This window comes from Chironomus tepperi, unplaced genomic scaffold (assembly GCF_022539635.2).
Source record: "Chironomus tepperi strain 1889 unplaced genomic scaffold, CSIRO-AGI_Ctep_v1 contig_172, whole genome shotgun sequence".
In the NCBI taxonomy this organism is placed as follows: Eukaryota; Metazoa; Arthropoda; class Insecta; order Diptera; family Chironomidae; genus Chironomus; species Chironomus tepperi.
In genome coordinates, this window is record NW_027226294.1 from 1094388 (window position 1) to 1112612 (window position 18225).

At 29.5% G+C, this 18225-nt stretch overlaps 3 protein-coding genes across 7 annotated transcripts in view; 1 reads left to right on the forward strand and 2 right to left on the reverse strand.

Annotated features, from left to right (window-relative positions):
- Positions 1–4627, reverse strand: part of LOC139088900 (glutamate-gated chloride channel-like) — a 47321-nt gene extending 42694 nt beyond the window's left edge. For both annotated transcript variants that reach the window (XM_070638248.1, XM_070638247.1), the window contains exons 1-2: positions 4514–4627; positions 3675–4193 (exon numbers count right to left, since the gene is read on the reverse strand). The gene's annotated coding sequence lies outside the window, so the exon portion shown is untranslated. The remainder of the gene's footprint in view (positions 1–3674; positions 4194–4513) is intronic.
- Positions 4628–5526: 899 nt separating this feature from the next.
- On the forward strand, positions 5527–8193 carry LOC139088898 (XK-related protein 7). Its single transcript, XM_070638242.1, has 3 exons — positions 5527–6018; positions 6079–6171; positions 6239–8193. Exons 1-3 carry the CDS (start codon positions 5738–5740, stop codon positions 7032–7034), a joined length of 1170 nt encoding a protein of 389 aa, XP_070494343.1. The 5' UTR covers positions 5527–5737; the 3' UTR covers positions 7035–8193.
- LOC139088897 (ras-GEF domain-containing family member 1B-like) overlaps positions 8162–18225 on the reverse strand; it is a 72076-nt gene continuing 62012 nt past the window's right edge. For 2 of the 4 annotated variants that reach the window (XM_070638241.1, XM_070638240.1), the window contains exons 5-11: positions 12144–12203; positions 12010–12078; positions 11489–11695; positions 10778–11416; positions 10563–10706; positions 10297–10499; positions 8163–10234 (exon numbers count right to left, since the gene is read on the reverse strand). In XM_070638241.1, coding sequence (XP_070494342.1) covers positions 9991–10234; positions 10297–10499; positions 10563–10706; positions 10778–11416; positions 11489–11695; positions 12010–12078; positions 12144–12203 — 1566 coding nt within the window. In that variant the 3' untranslated portion in view covers positions 8163–9990. Of the gene's footprint in view, positions 10235–10296; positions 10500–10562; positions 10707–10777; positions 11417–11488; positions 11696–12009; positions 12079–12143; positions 12204–13992; positions 15027–18225 lie in introns of all 4 variants that reach the window. The other 2 variants (XM_070638239.1, XM_070638237.1) reach the window with 2 other exon arrangements.

Sequence of the window (18225 nt, forward strand, 5' to 3'; positions counted from 1 at the left end):
TTCAAGCATGAAAAGTTTATTTTGTAAAAAGCTTTCTAGTTGGATTAGCAATTTTCTCCCTGTCCATCAAATAGACCGAGTAAAATTCTAATTTTACATTCTAAATATGGAACAAAAATATATACCGAGTATTATTATGGAAATAACCATAACTTATGTCTACTAATCCAATCAACCACACAGCCCCTTCAAAAATATGACTGAATTTCTATATTGTGTCGCCAATTCAACGCCTTTTTCAGCAAACACTAATTCCTATTTTCAAATTAAATTTCTATTTTATTTTCCCCCCAACTTTACGACAACAAACAAAAAAAAAGTTTTTCGAGAGAACATTTTCATGATATTATGACAAGAGACTTAATGAAATTAAATGAGAAAATCAGGACAGTCGTTTTGTTTTGAATTAATTTTTTAGTTCTCGCATTATTGTGAAAATAATGAACAAAAAACGAAAAGAAGAAAAGAAAATTGTAATATGAGAATGAAAACAGTCTTTATTTGAATTGAATATACAATATGTATATATATATGGCATAAATTTATATGCGAATTTAATTAAAAATTGAAGCATACTTTTTCATGCTGGTTGATATTCTATACTTTTTATGGAATGCACGACAACACAATGTACTTGAAATTCTGCAACATGATTGTGATGTATGCGAAATGAAATTTTCATACGTTTTTTTCTGTTGGAAGGGAAATCCATGTGGTACGATATAAAAATGGATTGTTTTGGGATATTGACATACACTTGGCAAATGTATTGCATATTGATAAAGGATTCACCTTTTATGATATTTTTGATGAATTTAAATTTCTAGAGAATAATGTCATTGAGTAATTTGATTTCAGACTTTGTGGAAACAATTTTTCACAGAAGAGATTGTTTAATAATTTCCAAAAAGTCATAAATTTTAACATATCCATAAATTATTTCCCGCAAATTCAGCATCGAATAAATTTCATATAAATTAAAATTTTAAATAATGTACAAATAATTATGTAAAATAATTCCATCCAGATATCAGACTGCCTTTAGGATTGCCAAATATTTTTTTATTCATAAAATAACTGTGGTGAGCATTAAAATATTTAAACAATTCGGATTTCCATCCAATAAAATATAACAAATTTGATAAAGAATCTCGAATCCTTTGTGGAAGTTTTGTGGATGTTATTTTTCCCACGGTTTTTCCTACTGGTTGTTCAATATTTCATTAATCTAAACGAATAAATTGTTGCTATTTTTTTCTCATTTCTCAAAGACTTTCCAGAATCCTGATTGTCTCATTATGTACTGATCTACTGGCGCCAAATGAAGCAAGAATCAGAATAAAGAAAAAAATGAGAAAACTTCACTTTTCAAAAAAAAAGTATCGGCGCCAAGATTTCTAATAACCATTTCCATTTTGCTAATGGCGTTTCTTTGATTTGTTGTTCTATGTTCCGCAGCCAGACATATCAAACAAATGTCTGATGTATTTATTGAAAGGAAATATGATGCTCATCTGTTACATTCTTTTATCACAATGTAGGCGGAATAGAAGGAAAGGCCGTAAATGGAAAGAAAGTTTCTTTTTTTTCTGTCTCAATTCCCAAATGTGGGAGCTTTTTCACACGACACGTCGTGAATTATTAAAATATATAACTTTTATTGTGACCTAAATTGTGCTACAAACTACATCATGGAAGACAAAACAGGAAATGTGAATGAACAAATTCATGTTGGTTACCTAAAAAACATTTATTAATTAAAACTTAATTAAAGGAGGGTGATTCGGCACCTTTTTACAATGTTGAAGAATCTTTTTAGGAGACTAATTACATGATTTATAGGTTTTATAACAGAATTACATGTGCGAGTGGAAATACATGTCTGGGCTATATTTTATCTTTTGTTGTTTTTATTTGAGTCTATTTACAACAAGCCATAAAAAATGTTTTTTATAGTTCCATACTAATTCCATTTGAATTCCATTCCAAAAAATAGTGGACTTTAAATCCTTTTTAGTTCATTGGATTATAGTCCATTGAGGCTTTTAAACTATTTTGGCTGAAAAGTTTGTTATTTCATTTAAAAAACTTCAAGTGTCTCTCGTTTCACAGTCTTCCTTTACACTATTTTCTCAGTGGGTATAAATTCTTTACTACATTGCAAACAAAATAAAATCAAAAATAATTTGTTGAAATTTTTACTTTTTTTCAAGGCAGTATTTCATCACTGACTGTGTAGAATAAAAAGATGAAGAGAAATGAGAAGAAATATTGAGTACTAAAGTCCCCAGTTGATTTTTTATAATAAATTTGACACTTTTTTTTGTTTGTTTCGCTTTACGCAATAAACATTAATGAACATGACAATGATTTAATTATCTTTAAAGATTCTCTTCTGTTGCAAAATCGTCATAGTAGTTCTTCGTAGTAGAAATCCGAAATTGAGCATGCTCAGTTATATTGATTGAGTATACTCATGAGTACGTTCATTTAGATGAGTATGCTCATTGTTTGTGAGGGTTAGGTCAGTGATTCTCATATTTAAACAACGCATCACTGTAAATCAATTATTAAAAAAAAATTGTATCAGCATTCTTTTAGCGACAAACTTGATGAAACTATTGTGTCGCGATGCATAGCTTGAGAAACACCGCTTTAAGTCAATTGTCTCTCACATAAATTTTAATTGCAATAAATATAAAGGGATTATAAAATTCACAAATCATTAGACAATTGACCTAGTTTTATAGTAAAACAATAATGAAGCATTGATTTATAGAAACTGCAATGTATTAAATTCTTATTAAAAGTATAAAATGAACATACACAAATTAAATTTTAATTTATGTTACGCTTCAAGATAAGTTGTTCTAGTAACTTTTTATGATTTAAAAATATTTTGAACATTTTGAACTTGTGCGAGTTTGAAAAGAATAACAAGCAATACAAAATAATTACATGCTCATACATTAGCATCGAAGTACATGAATTTCAAATTGTATTCCTGGAAAGAATTAACAATTTTAATGTAAAATCTTTCAATACAAATGAAGAATTTGAAAATTAAATCCAAAGTAAATTTCTGAATTGAAATCATAATAATTTTACGCTCGTGTTATGCTAAAGTAAATTTTGAGATTTTTTTGAAGGCAATTTAACATGAAATTCGTATTAACTTAGGAAATTGAAGAAATTCATACAATGAATTATTTATCTTCGAGATTTTTCCTTCGAAACCATCTTTAAATAATTTTTTATGTTCATTCAAGTTTTAAATCCTTCAATCAAATAAGCCAACATTGCAGCAGTGAATTGCCGCAATATATCACTGAAGCTATAAAAGAGAAAAACATATGAAAGAGAGTAGGTGAAGTGAAGAGTGAAAAACTATGTTGAAAAGAAGCGAAATAATTAAAGAGTAGAGTGTACATATACATACATGCACACACTGACCTAGGAACGTAATTTTCATAAAATATTTTTCATGTGAAATTTATTTTCCACTGTCGTTGTTGTTGTTTACCTGACGGTGTCAGACGCAAGTTTCATTAAAAATTCATGTAGATTTTTTTATTTTTTTTTCATTTTCCCCATAATGAAAACTTTTTCGAGTTCATTTCATCTTGCTAGAATTTAATGCTAGTGAAAAAAAAAAGTTTTTCTATCGTACTTACATTTTTGTGTGTGTTAAATATTTGAAACTGCTGGTTTTTGGCTATTATTCTTTTAGACATCCGCAAAAAATGAGAGAAAAAACTTTTTTTTCCTTGCTGCGAAAAAGAAATTTTCGCTTTCTTCTTGTTGACTGTTATGTAAGATACTAGTCTGGCCGATGAATGCAGAATTTATATTAAAAAACTTCCTTCTGCTATTTATTTTCCCCTCTTTGACATTTACCGTCCAAAAAAGCACAGCATAGCACAACAAAGACTTTTTTGTCCTTAAAATGATTCACTTTTATACACACTTATAGACATATGCATTAGGTAAGGTGGTCTAGTTTGGTTATTTCGTGTTATAAAATGTTGACGTTGAACAAAATAAATCACTTTTCCTTCTTCCTTCCTCCTTTTTCCAGTCTCACTTATTACTTTTTTGTTTTGTGTTTTCGTTTTTGTTTCTTATTGATCATAAAAAATGAATTGTTTGATAACAGAACATTTTTCCGCAAAATTTCTTTCGATGTATTTTCTCTATTTTATCACATAAAAATTTCCAATTCAAACATGAAACAAGGACAAAATGATAAAAAAAAATATTTTCACTTAGAAATTCAAATCTCTTTAATAAAATGTATTCTAATTAATTTTTTTCTTTACTGTTTTTGGAATCAAATAAAAGAATTAACTTGACATTAGGAAAACAAAAGAATTAAATTTAATGCTCGAACGTCTAAACGATGACTACTTAATTATAAGGCTATTATGTGTCTAATATTAGTACACAATGCACGAAAAAACTATAATGATGATGATGATTCTATTAAAATATATAAGTATGTATACTTAAGTACATTTATTTCAAGTTTCTTATTATTATTTTTCTTTTTTTGTGACTTTCTTTCCCTTCTCTGTTGAAAAATCTATCGTCGACTGAAGAGAAATGTTAGAGAAAATGTAAAATTAACTCTGTGTGAGCGAGAGGAGATTCTTTTTTAACACATTGCATGTGAAGCGAGAAGAAAAAAATGAGAATGAAAATTTTTATCAAGTTTTCCAAAATGAGCTTTCCAAAGGATTTTCATCATTTTCAAAAATTACTGATAGATGTAGAATCAGATATGTGAGAGGAATTAAAGTTTTAACTGCAGGCCTTTGTCTTTTTGTATATCGATTGACATTGATCGTTTTTGAGCTTTCTAAGTTCTATATGAAGTTTTGAAATATATTCAGAATTTGACATAAATCTTCAATATTCGAATGAACTTTAATTTTGATTTTTAAGATAAATTTCAACTTTTATTTCGAAATTTTTGAAAAGTCTTCAATTTAAAATTAAATATCCATTAATCCTTTGATATTTTAAAAATTAAGTTAATTTAATTGACTTGTTAAATATAGTTTTAAATCATCAATGATAAAGATTGTAAGACCTAATATTCCATCATATAAAATTATTACTTTGAAAGCTTTTGAAATATTTGTTGCGGGTATTCAAATTTGAACCATCTCCAAAGAGAACCCCTAGATGGCGCTGATCGCAGTATGAGGTTCCTCAACAAGTTTAAGGTAACATGCTATGTGCCTTAAATTAAAAGCGTTTTTGTAATTTTTAACTTATTTTTCAATTTTCTGTATTTTTAAAGGCCTTTTTTAGATTAGCTAATTAAATGTTCATGAATTTTTAATTACAGCCATTCATTAGCATTTCAATTTCATCAAATCAATTGACATTTCTTCAATAAAATGCAATTTTTACCCTCATGCATCTCACATTTCGAGTGAAGACTTTAGCACTACCAATATTGTACAATTGGGACATTCCGTCACATATAGAGACATAAAGATACAGTATAAATAACTTTTAAAAACTGCTAATAACATAAACAAAAAAGGCAACATCAGCTTGTTTAGTCAGCAACATATAAGTAATTGAATAAGCATCAGTGAAATGTGCCTTATAAATGTAATAATTTACCAGTGGAATATATTAAATAATTAATGCAATCAAAAAGATTTCTCTCACATCATAAAGTTTATGTGCAAGAATTTACAAAAAAAGAATCTTTAAAGTGGTAATGGTTGAAGCTACGGAAATGAGAGTTTTGAGAGAAGAAAGAACAACAAAAATTTTTAACGCGGTTAAGGATGTTGTGTTAAATGAACAAGTTGATTTTCGTGTTACTAAATTGGATATAGTATCGAATGTTGTATCGATATTATTTCGATTATTTACAGTATTATTCAATGCCTATCTTGCATACGAATATTATGCAAAAGGTGAAATATTATTTTTCAAATTGACACTGTGCTTCATACTCATTCCTGCCTTTATTTCGATTGCTTTGTCAATTACACTGTAAGTTTGTATTTGCATGATAAAAAGTTTTGTTATATTAAATGCTATGCTTCTATTTAGACACTATGAGGACTCGAAATTGGAAGACAACAAGCGAAAGAAAGGATATTGTAGTCTTATCTTTTTCGTCGTAATTTTCCCATACACTTTACGGTATGCAATCTTTTTCATGTAATCTGCTGGTTTATATTCATTTTCATGTTCTTAATATCTTTTACAGTTTCATGCAATCCCTTATTTATCAAATCAAAAGTTTACGAGCGCAACGTAACAAAGACGAAGAGAAGCAAAGACTATACTACAAACTCATGGTAATGGAAGAGAGCGATGTTGCACTTATCAGAATAATAGAAATGTTTTTAGATTCGTGTCCTCATAAGATTATTCACATGACAGCAATTGTAAATTCAGGATTTAATCCGACATATGCACAAATTCTATCGCTATCTAGTGCATTTAGTGGTTTTGCATGGAGTATGGCTGCATATCAACGATGTATAAGACTGGCACAACCTGACAAGAGACAATTGAGTTTTGCAGGCATTTGCTGCCAATGTGTTTGGCATTTCCTCGTAACATTTGCTCGTGTTCTTTCAATCGTTCTTCTAACGTCAGTATTTCCATATTATTCTTTGATTGGCATTGCCAGTCATGCATTTCTAATGACCCTATGGGTTTTTCTACTCGATCGATCAAAGTTTTGCTCATATACGAGCGTTCATAGCTTTGCATTCTCAATGATATTCGGTGCTGTTTTCATATTTACTTACATATTAATGAAAGAAACGAAAAATACATTTTCACGATATCTCTTCTACTATTGTCTTACTGGAATCGAAAATTTGATTGCCATTATAATTTTTTTCATGTACACAACAATTTCGATCGAGATTGCTTACATTCTCAGTATTGCTCCAATAATATCATTTGCATGCGGTATTGGTGCCATGATTTTTTACTACAAATATTTGCATCCAAATATTCTGAGTCGTAGGGACCTCGTAACAGAACTTTGATAAGGTTTTTCAAAGTAGACGGTTATCAGGAATTTATAGTAAATTTAAGCTACGTGAATTAATTTACAAAACATATAAAACTTAAAAATTATTGTCGAGCATTTAGAAAATTAAAATATATTAACAGTTACTTGGTGCCACTTAACCGTGTCAATTAAAATTTTAAATAGAGTATTTACTGCACAAAAATAGTTTGTGATTCGAAATTTAAATTGATATTATATTTGAAAATATTTAATTAAAAAAAGGTATTCAAGATCTATGTGAATGATAATTATTTCTATATTGGGAGATCTCTCATTTATTGCATTTAACATTGGAGAAGGAAATAGGTTCTAAAGTCTATGGAAATACATATTTTAAAGCAATTAAATGATAAAACTACAATTACGTGGCTTCAGCCTTACCCTCATTGCTATTCAAATGACGTAACGACTAGAAAATTTTAATGTGTCAACTATCATCGGTTGATAATTCTATTAATGCTGACTACATATCAGAACTCGAAGTTGACTCAAATGTTATATGAAATCGAGTCGAATTGAGTCGATTTTTTCATACAAAATTCAAGTCGACTTCAAGCTCTTTTTTGAATTTATTAAATTTAAATCCGAAAACATATTCCAGAATTTCCATCCCAGTTAAAAAGTTTGTAAAATTAAGATATTTTTTTAAAATAATAAAATTAGGTGTTTATGTAAAATTACTCATTTAAATACACAGGATTATTATCATCCTGACAAATTTATTCGCACAAAAATTGTTATTTTATTAAAATGTACAAAATAAGCTCAAGTTATTGTTCCCAAGTGATTGACGAAACTTTACGGTCGTAATTGTTGAGGCTCCTTTTCATAATCAAATTAAAAAGTTTGAATCATGACCAATGTGTCTCATAAAACACAACTTAATTAGATTTTATACTTACTTAGTAAATTGTTGAGACTGTCCAGTGAATAAAAAAAATTTTGTATTATCTGAAAAGTAAAAAATCAAACAAAAAATGCAATAAAAAAGACATAAAATTTTAATTTTTAAGATTTTTTATTGTGTTATTTTTCATCTTATAAATGTATTTTTGTATATTTTGAGAAAAAAATGAGAACAAAAAATTGAATGAAATAAAAACTTTTTTATTATTTCTTTGAAGTATCAAGTATCATGCATACATGTGACGTTTTAAAAATTCTTTAGATATTGATATTTAAGACAATGAAATCTGTCAAAAATGTTAAACTTCTAAGTCTTTTATTCCTCATTTATTAAATTTTTTGTTAAACTTTTAAGAGAATCTTTTGAGTTTTTTGTGGACCAATTTTATTTCTGCATTTTTGAATCTTTTTTGAAAAAGCATAATTTAAATAACCAAAAGTAATAAAATTGGTCCATAATTTTTAATTCTTAGAATTTTTTGATGAATTTATAACGACTGCACTAGATTGAGTTTATTGTATTTCTATGATTGATGCAATATAATACTTTGTGTGTGTGTTTTTTTTTTGGAACATTACTGTTACAGATGCTGACGCCTAACAAAAATTTGATTGGAATGGAGTTTTTAGCTTATGTATGTTAATTTCTATTTCATTTTTTGAACATTAAACAGAAATGAAATTTTCTGTTGCAGTACTAAGAAAAATTATTTATTGCATTCACAGAATTATTTAAATTAAACTTCTTAGTATCCACTTAACATCAAATTTCAATTTTAATTCTTTTATTTTTGGCTCCCATGTTCGGAAGGATTTGCTTACAGAAACTAAACTGTTTGTTTGGTGAAAAAATATTTTAGAAATATTTTTGTTTTTTAATTTTTTTAATAAAAATTACAAATCTTAATTTCTAGAAAAAAGTTTAATCCAATTATTTTTCAATTTCTTTACTTCGTAATGTATTAGTGACTAGATTAATTCTTTCATTTATGCTTAAATTTTCATTCATTCTTAATGTTTTAGAACTCTTTGATTAATTTTAGATTCATAAATTAAACGAAATACATTGCCAAAGTTCTTGCCATTGCCCGTCTTGGATGGTAGTTTTAGTGAAAATTCAAGTCTAATTTAAAGCTTCTTTCATGAAAAGAAGCTTACGCCAACATAAATTTCCACCATCTTTCCAAATCAATTCCAATTTACTTTCAATAATTGTGCTTAAATCAACAAAATTGTCATTCGTTCATAAATTAATTAATACCTCTAGAAATAATTCGAATATTACTTTGAAAGTAAGTAAACATTCAGAACTAGAGCATGTTTATGCTTCATTTATTATCAAAAATAATATTTTCTATTTTCCATCATGCAAGTTGAAAATTTTATTATTGGAGATATTGATTAAATTGACATCAATCATCATCAATTTTGTTATGCATTTATTAATTACTATAATTAATATTAATGTTATTATTATTATGATTTTTTAGAAGCCAGGTACGCAAACTTAAAAAACAAAACAAATTAAATTTTCCTTCCTTTTTTTGTCATATCCATTTTTACGTGAAGGTGTGAAATCATTGAAGACAACAGATTATTTTTTTGATTTCTCTACTCATTTCCATTTCATGTCATCCGAATGCCAATGAGTTATTGGAACTGTTGAATAAAACATGACAGAGAAACACAACGAATCACAAAAGCACAAAAAAATTACTCATATTCGCACTTCCGTATGAAATAATATAAAAATATGTGTATTACTGTTCATATGATACGAAAGCAGCAAGCGTTTGTCCAACTACGATATTGAAAAACATTGACACTTAATAATAAATAAGTAAATATGTGTAATATAGCAGCAGCAATCACATTGAAAATAAAGAGAATACTTCTTGTTTGTTTTTGTGTGTTTGTGATCATCCATATATGTAAACTTCTATATATGTGTATCTATATAATCTTAGGTCATCAATTAATTTATCGATTGTATCAAATCTATACGATTTTATATGTGCGGGTGTTCATTTTTGCACTTCATTTTTAAGAAATTTATAATGATCTTTCTCGTGATTATTTTCAGGCGGTTCACATTCGAATGAGGCCAATGCTAGTGTACATTCGTTGAGAATACTGGTCGTTTGGAGATAATTGATGAGCTTTTCGTTCTTTTCGAAAGGACACGTGACTTGCTTCCACGCCATGAATTCTGTCACTTGTTTTGCTAATTGCCAGAATTTTTCAAAGTTTATGTGTCCGGATGGCAGTCTAAGAACGAGAAGAAATGTTAATAAATTTTTATAAATTTTTTAAAAGGTTCTTAAACTTACTTATTAGAACATCCCTCATTGAGGAAGTAGAGATCCTTAACAAGTAGTGAGAAAAATGGAATAACGATTCTTTCACGTTCGTCTGTGGCACCAGCTGACCTCCACATAGCAGCCTTTAATGTTGAACGATAACTGCTAAAGTTACTCGATGAGTCCATTTGGTGTTCAAGGATGGAAAATTTGGCAGATTGGATTTTGGCCCACTGAATTAAGAAAATAAGAAAATTTTAAGCTTTAAAGTTTTTGACATAAAAATCCAAATTTACCGTTTTCTTAAGTCTTGAAATAGGTGACATATTGAGTCCCGCAATGATTGCCATTAAGCTGTTGAAGTTACCAATATTAAATGACTCACGTGCTGTCTCAATCCAAAATTCGATTATTCTCGCTCTCTGCTTCTTTTTCGGATGCTATAGAGATGAAAAGAAAGAAGTAGAATAAATGACTGAAAATTTCTACAAGTAAATTAAATCCCAATTACCTTAATAACATCAGTGGCAACAAGATAACTTAATCTATTAAACCATGTCACATACGATTCCAAATTGCGTGTCTTTTTGAGATCCTTAAACGATGTTTCAATTGATGGATGTTCTTTTGTAAAGGCTTGAACAAACTCTTCCGGTCCAATGTGTGACAAACGCTCGAGTTCGATATGAGTTAATTGATGGGCAAGAAGTAAGGGCGATGAACATATTTCGGAGATGTCGTTTTGATGACTTAGTGTGGAGACAACGAGGGAACTACTTGATGAATTACTCTTATGACTATGATTAGAATGAACAGAGATTTGCTGTTGCAATCCATTGGCATTATTTGGCGATTTATTTGTTGAATCACATTCGTCTTTTCCATTACTCATCTGTTGATTCAATTTCTCTAAGTGCTCTTCGTACTGTTCGAGCTCTTGGAGTTTCGACAAAAGATTCTGCAGTAGTTGTGAAACTTCCGTCCGAAGATTTGGATTTATTTGGATAGATGTTTGTGTAATTTCTTTAATTTGTGACATTAGTCGCTCGTCACGGAAGTCATATGGAAACGTGTCGACCCATTCGGCAAGCAACTGTATTAAAAATTGTGAAAATCGACTCAACTTTGGATTATTTTGAGCAAGCTTTTGCTATTTAAATAAGAAATTAGCATTAATTAATATTTAATGTACTAAATTAGCAGCTTGTGTCTCAACTCTTACCTGAATAAATGATTTTAAATTCTGTTGCTGCTGTGAATGATCCCAAATTTTCGATAATAACTGATATGGTTTTATAAAAAGCCTCGAACTAAGCAAGAATGCAAAAATATATGAACGATCTGGATAATAGTCGTTAGTTGGAACCATGTGCTGTATTAGTGCCTCCAATGTAGCTGACGATAAATTTCCATCACGATAAATTAGCGTCTATTTGGTATAGAGAATAGAAAGAATAAAATTGTGTGTTGTTGTTTTTAATTAAATTTTGTCTTCACACATCTGTGGCTGTTTTTAAGAGACACAACATGACATGACGTCATAATTCATTATGTACAAAACAGAAGTTTACAATGACTGTTTTTATTATTATTAAACTTTTGTGTTCTCTCTAGTTTCTATGCTTATGACATTACATAAGTCACATAGATGGAACTGGACATAAGCATAACATTTGAACAAAAATTTAATCCCTTTGCAGATGCGAGTGACAAGTTTAAAATAAATTTATTAGAATTGCTTACATTCTCATCTGAATCGAATTCGTCGGTGGATGATATTACTTGATGGCCGGACACAGTTTGTGGAAGGCCCTGAAATCGTATAGATATGTTAATTAATTTCCATAGAATTATTTCAAATTTTTTTTTTCACTTACTCGTCGACTGGAAATATCTTTGGGTGATTGATCTGACGCCACTGTGCCAAAAATGGTTGGCTAAACGTAATGGAAGAAAAAAATAAAAAATAATAATGAGTATCATTGACCGCAAAAATGATTTCGTTAAATTTTCTGTCATCCATGAAATTGACGATGATCTTTGAGTCATTAATGAAATAAAAACATTGTACAACAATAAAGTTGAGTATGCATGCTATACTTTACATATAATTTCCCTCAATACCCAACCAAAATGGCAAGAGATCATTTTTCATCTTCATGAAGGTTAATGGTGGAACTTAGGGGACGAATTACATTCATTCGTTTTCTTTCCTCAATTTAATTGATATTTATACCATACGAGAAGAATCATGTCATGACAATGCCGACGACATTTTGAATAAATGATTGTAATAGATGAGAACTTATGCAGACATACAATTATATAAATATATGTGAAATCTCCGTAACTGAATTCACTTCCATAAATTGTATCACAAGAGTCTGAGGGAAATACATTCAATTTTCTTCCTTCATCTTTTGTTATTTTCCATCTGCTGCGATGTGAAATTGATGATGAAAGAAATACAGCGTCTTTGGCATTGACAGCGAATATTAATTTACGCCACGCATTATGTCGACAATTTCTTAGTTTACCGGTAAACATACAGTGTATTGTACCTTTCTTCACATACTCTTGTGAGACAATTAAACTGACAGATGATGATGAATCATATTAGGGAAAAATAAAACAAAAAATTATTGTAGACACGTAAAACTCACTAGACTGTTTCTAGTATTTTGGCAGACGCTTTTGTTGACTCTTAATGATGGAAAATGCGGAAATGCTGAGTGCGACAAAATATTTTATTTTTTAAATGAAATAATATTAAAAAATGCAGCAGTGAAAATATTTCATTCTTATGGTTGAAAAGTCGCATAAATTTCGAGTTCATTTTGTGTTCAATCTATTTTCAGACTTCCTCAATAATTTTATTTTCTCAAAAGAATGCAGACGGCGGTCAAAAAAGAAATTTCATATGAACTTCACATGTAGAAAAAAATGATTGAAAAGCGCAGTATTCATGGACATAGGGATTAATTTTCTTTGAAAGAAATAGAAAACTTAAAAATAGAAAAATCCATTAAAATTTTTTCAATTCGCCTTTGTTTTCGTATGAATGACTTTAGTGTTAATACATGAAAAGTCTTTGAATAGAAACAAAAACATTTGCGCTTCATCAAACTGAGTAGTGATGAGTAAGTAAGGAGGTTTTGATGTATAAAAAAATCTGAAGGTTATTGCATAGCTTTTAGTAATTGAGGCATTGAACGTTTAGGTAAAATTTTATACATATGCCTTTTGTTTTCTTAAATGTAAAACATTTGACGTGAAATGTGATTTTAAGGAGAAATGTACAAGCTTGTAATAATTGTGTAGGTTGCTGTAATTATCACTTTCAAGAACCTTACGTCAAGTAGTAAATATTGATATAAAATATCAAATATTTGCAAATGATTCAAAATATTTACATAAGTGCACAGTGTATTGTACGAGACAGGAATTGTATATTTTCAGAACAGATAAAGTTTTACTGCATGATATTTATCAACATAAAAAATAATGACACTCATAAGAGCACTGAGTAGTTTTTATGCTTCTTCATACATTCTAATTTTAGAGTGCAGGATTTTCTCAATAGCATGCATCATCATCAAGTTCATTAATATTTATTAAGAGAGATGAGAGCATTTCCCTATTTCCCAAAAAACTTTTCCCATCAAACAGCCAGAAAAACTCAATTATCTTTCCATTATAATGAGAATTATAAATTGATCATCATACCAAATAGTGTTGTGGCTGCAATTTAATTAATAACGGTTCGCCATTAATGCGACACCTTTGAAAATCAATTTCGTCGATTGAAGCGGCTGAGCAATTTGCAGTTTTGTTACTTTCGCTGCCATTAAAAGAACTTTGGGTTGCAATAGATGATTGAGTTGCAGTTGATGGAATAATGTATTCATCATCGTTAACAGTTGTCGATGTGAGACTATAGTCATGATGTCCGGAATCACAACTCAAACTTTGATTGAGTTTTGGATCAATGGAAGTACTAGTATGAATATTGTTATTATTTGAATGGCCGTGATTATTTATTAGATATGACTGAATGTTATCGTAGAGATTCATGTCACTATTACTTATATTGACAGACAAATCACTTGTCGGACGCGATGATGACGATGCTGATGATGAATATATTGAATCATTGGTGCATACAGAATTTTGACGCATTGGCGGTATTTGTGTGGATGATGATGTTTTATTGCGCTTTATAAATGTCAAATTTTCATCAGCTGATGGTAGACAGTAATCGTCTGTGATTCCATTGGAAGCTTTAAGTGCTGTTGTGACCTTTCCAATAGGCTCCCACACTTCAGTACATTCACTTGTGTAGTAATTATCTTCTTTTGTTTCCAGTGATCTCTCATCGAGAATAATACCATTCCGGGCAACTCGAATCTCTTCGGTCGTTGTCAGACTTGATTTGACACTCAATGTCGTTTCCAAGTGAACTGGTTGTCGAAGAATTCCAGCTTGATATAAAATTTGATTGAGCAAATCACAAGGTGGAATTTGTCCTGTCATAAGAGCCTTTTTTATTGCCGCTCCATCGCTGCCTTCAAGTTTTATTGGCTTTCCATTTATTAATAAAATCTCTTCCTCCTGAACTGTTTTTGTTTTCTGACAGTCAACAATTTCAATATTCTTGCCCAATACTGCTTCAACTGTTTTTAAAATCTCCTCATCCATACTTTTATTTGCTTATTGTTTGTTTGACTGACTAAATGACTTCTCGTCGTGTATACTTGAATCTGCAACAATCAAATAAAAAAAAGATTCACATTTCGTGATTTTTGGTTGAAAAAATTTCATGAATGACCAAATTTGAATTTTTGCTTCCATTGCGTTCATTTTCAAAGTTCAACATTTTTTCGCATTTGACAAAAAAAGCACGTTCTAGTTGCAGACTAAAAAAAATTTATGGCATTTTTTCGCGACCGCTAAACACATGGTTGAACATGAATTTTTAAGAGACATAAAAAATGTTGGTTGCTGTAAATGGTCCCGACTTGATTTAATTAAAATCCGAACTCATAGTGCTTTTTAGCGAATTAGTAACACAGGTAAATTCCATAAAAAGCATTTTAACGCATAATTGCTGTGCATTAATTACTTAATTTTAAAATTCGCACTTTACAATAATCAGTTCAATCTCGATCTCGATAGCTCATTCGGAATAGTAATTTTTGTTTATTGCCTGCTAATAATTATTCAGGGTGTTGCTAATCAAAGTCTTTTATGTCGACTTGGTAAATGCTAATTGAGAGTTTTCATGTATGAAGAAATTAACATAAAAATTTGGCACGCACCCGACATTTTCAGATATGTTACTCAACTATGCCAGATATAAATTTCTCACTCTGTTTAACGCTGTTTATGTTTCGTTATGTAATAAATTAAAATTAAGTAATGCACAGTGTGAGCATACAAAGGTTTAGAATTACATTCTATGACTAAGAATAACTTAATCCAATTGAGCACTTCATTCTTGTTGATACAATGAAGAACTTCATATTTTATAGAGGAAGTGACCAAGAGCATGCTTATTGAATGCTCACGGTAATTAAGCATTGTAATTTAATACGATTATCGTGTGTACTATTCAAATGTCATGCATAACTTTTAAGAATAACCGTGCCTTCTATTTTCTATTCTTACTTATCAGCGCCACTCTTATTTTTTGTCATTTTATATTCTCTTATTCATGAATGAATGAATGACTTTCACGTTATTGAGTAATCTTTTTGATGTTCTCTAAACTCATTTATACATCCGATTACGAAACTTTTGAGTTTTATGTGTTGAATGATCTGGATCAGTACATAGCATATAAAATGTAAATTAAAATACTTTTCATAATTAAATTGCTGTCTGTATAGACCGGATTAATACAAGGACGGATAGAGATTTTGATTCTGATAAATGATGTCTGTTAAAAGACCATGAAATCTTTTGAGGATATTTATTTAAATAAAGTAAACAAGAAGCTTGTAGTTTATCAAAATCTTGCCAAAAAATTTCACAAAAAGTAAAGAAGCATATAACTATGACATACAAATAATAGCACCCAATAAATCTTCTTAATTATTATATCTTTTCGCCATTAGTCAGAACATCACTAACCTTATGAAAACACATTAGTCAGTTCCCATTAAATAACACATTTCGGGTCATAATTATACATCATTAAAGCTCGTCGAACTACATGCACTCATTGATTTCCACATTGAAAGCTAAATGCGTGCAGTAAATGAAATGTAAGATCAATCGAGCATAAACAGACCTGTCAGATATACACAGGAATTGTTTATGTGGGTGTCAAATGATTTTTTACGATTCTAAAATTTCATTTTTATACTGCGTTAATTGATTATCACGTTCCGTGGCGATAAGCATAATTAACTTTAATTAATGAGCTTTGTCACACCAATGAATCTTTTAAGAATGAGAATGTTTGTAAGCACATTGCGATAAGGAAGAAAGATGACAATAATATTATTCATTTCTAATCATTCTGTGTAATAAGTAAATGTGACTCCTAACACATTAAGTAATAACGAGTATCATGAACTTGATAGTTTGTTGTTATGATTAAGCTAATGATTTCATCACGACTTGTTATTTAGAAAATTGTTTTTTAAAAAATTTAACTTAATGACAAATATTTATCTCTGACATTCCTGTATAGGATTTATGTTGTTGTGTCTACAAATTCACATACATCACATCGGTGTGACTGTCATCAATCATTCATATTATTTCCATCGACGAATATTTTGCCTTAAATAACATATTCCTTGCCATGTCACATCCAATTCTCCATCCATCTATCAACTTTGCTTATGTACTTTTTACAATACTCTCTGTATAAAGTTTAAATTGACATTATGCAAACAAGGCAATGCGGCGTCAATTAATTCTTTTTTAACATTACAGTGAGAAAAAGTTATTCTCATATGTGCACTTTTTTGTATAATTGAAACCCTTCCAGCTAACAAAATTCTGCTATCAAATTAAAAGTACATGAAATGATGATGGAAGAGGAGAATAAAAGAGGCAATTTGATATGAAAAAACTTGTTTATTTATGGCTGTTTTGCGAGGCAAGCACACAAAAAATGCTGTTAAAAACCATAAGCAGTAATTAATTTCATCAGCATATTGTTTTGGGAGATTAATTATGTGCTCAAAAAAAAAGGATTAATGAATAGAACCATTAGGTAAGCGAGCAGAACGAGAATTTTTTTCAGTATTTTTTAGGCTTTAAACAGATAATAATGAGTGCGGTAGAAGGTTCTTAATTAATGAATTCCCGAATGGTACTTTTCACGTTTACAATTTGCATTAAATGAGCCTTAACTAAAGGTGGATAATTTTTAAGTGTTAAATCTGCCATAACTGAGATCAAAAGATTTAATTATAGACTTTTGATTTAATGTTGTGGTCATTAAGGAACAATTTATTTATTCTTGAACTCAATTAAATATTTGACTTCATTACGATTCTGTTTAGCATTTGTTAAGAACAATGTTATTATGCTATTACTGAATAGTTGTATAAATTATCAAAGCAAGTTAAACAACTGCTTGGAACTAGACAAATAGTAATCACTATTTATTCAACATCTAGAACAAAAATATTTGTCATTAATTAACAAATTTGGTTTGACTTAAATCGAGTTTTTTCAGGCTAATGACATATCATTATTTTTAGGAATCTTGAACTGCAATTGAATGGAAGTCAAAACATTCAGCGTCCATGCCATTGAATTGAATCCATTAAAATTCTTAAATTATCGATTTCATGAATCAACAGCAATTAATCAACTCTTTAATCAAAATGTCTCATAATGCAGTCATTATGATCCCTAAATCTGTTCCTTCTTAGAATCATTCTTCGCTTTATCTCACATCTTTTCGCTTAAAATCGCCATTGGCTTTTGGTTACAGAA

What these genes read in the sequence shown, in the direction of transcription:
- LOC139088898 (XM_070638242.1), top strand. Translation starts at nt 5,738, where the DNA reads ATGGTTGAAGCTACGGAAATGAGAGTTTTGAGAGAAGAAAGAACAACA. An exon ending in ATTGCTTTGTCAATTACACT is followed by an intron (nt 6,019 to 6,078) that starts GTAAGTTTGTAT and finishes GCTTCTATTTAG; the next exon opens with ACACTATGAGGACTCGAAAT. An exon ending in ATTTTCCCATACACTTTACG is followed by an intron (nt 6,172 to 6,238) that starts GTATGCAATCTT and finishes TATCTTTTACAG; the next exon opens with TTTCATGCAATCCCTTATTT.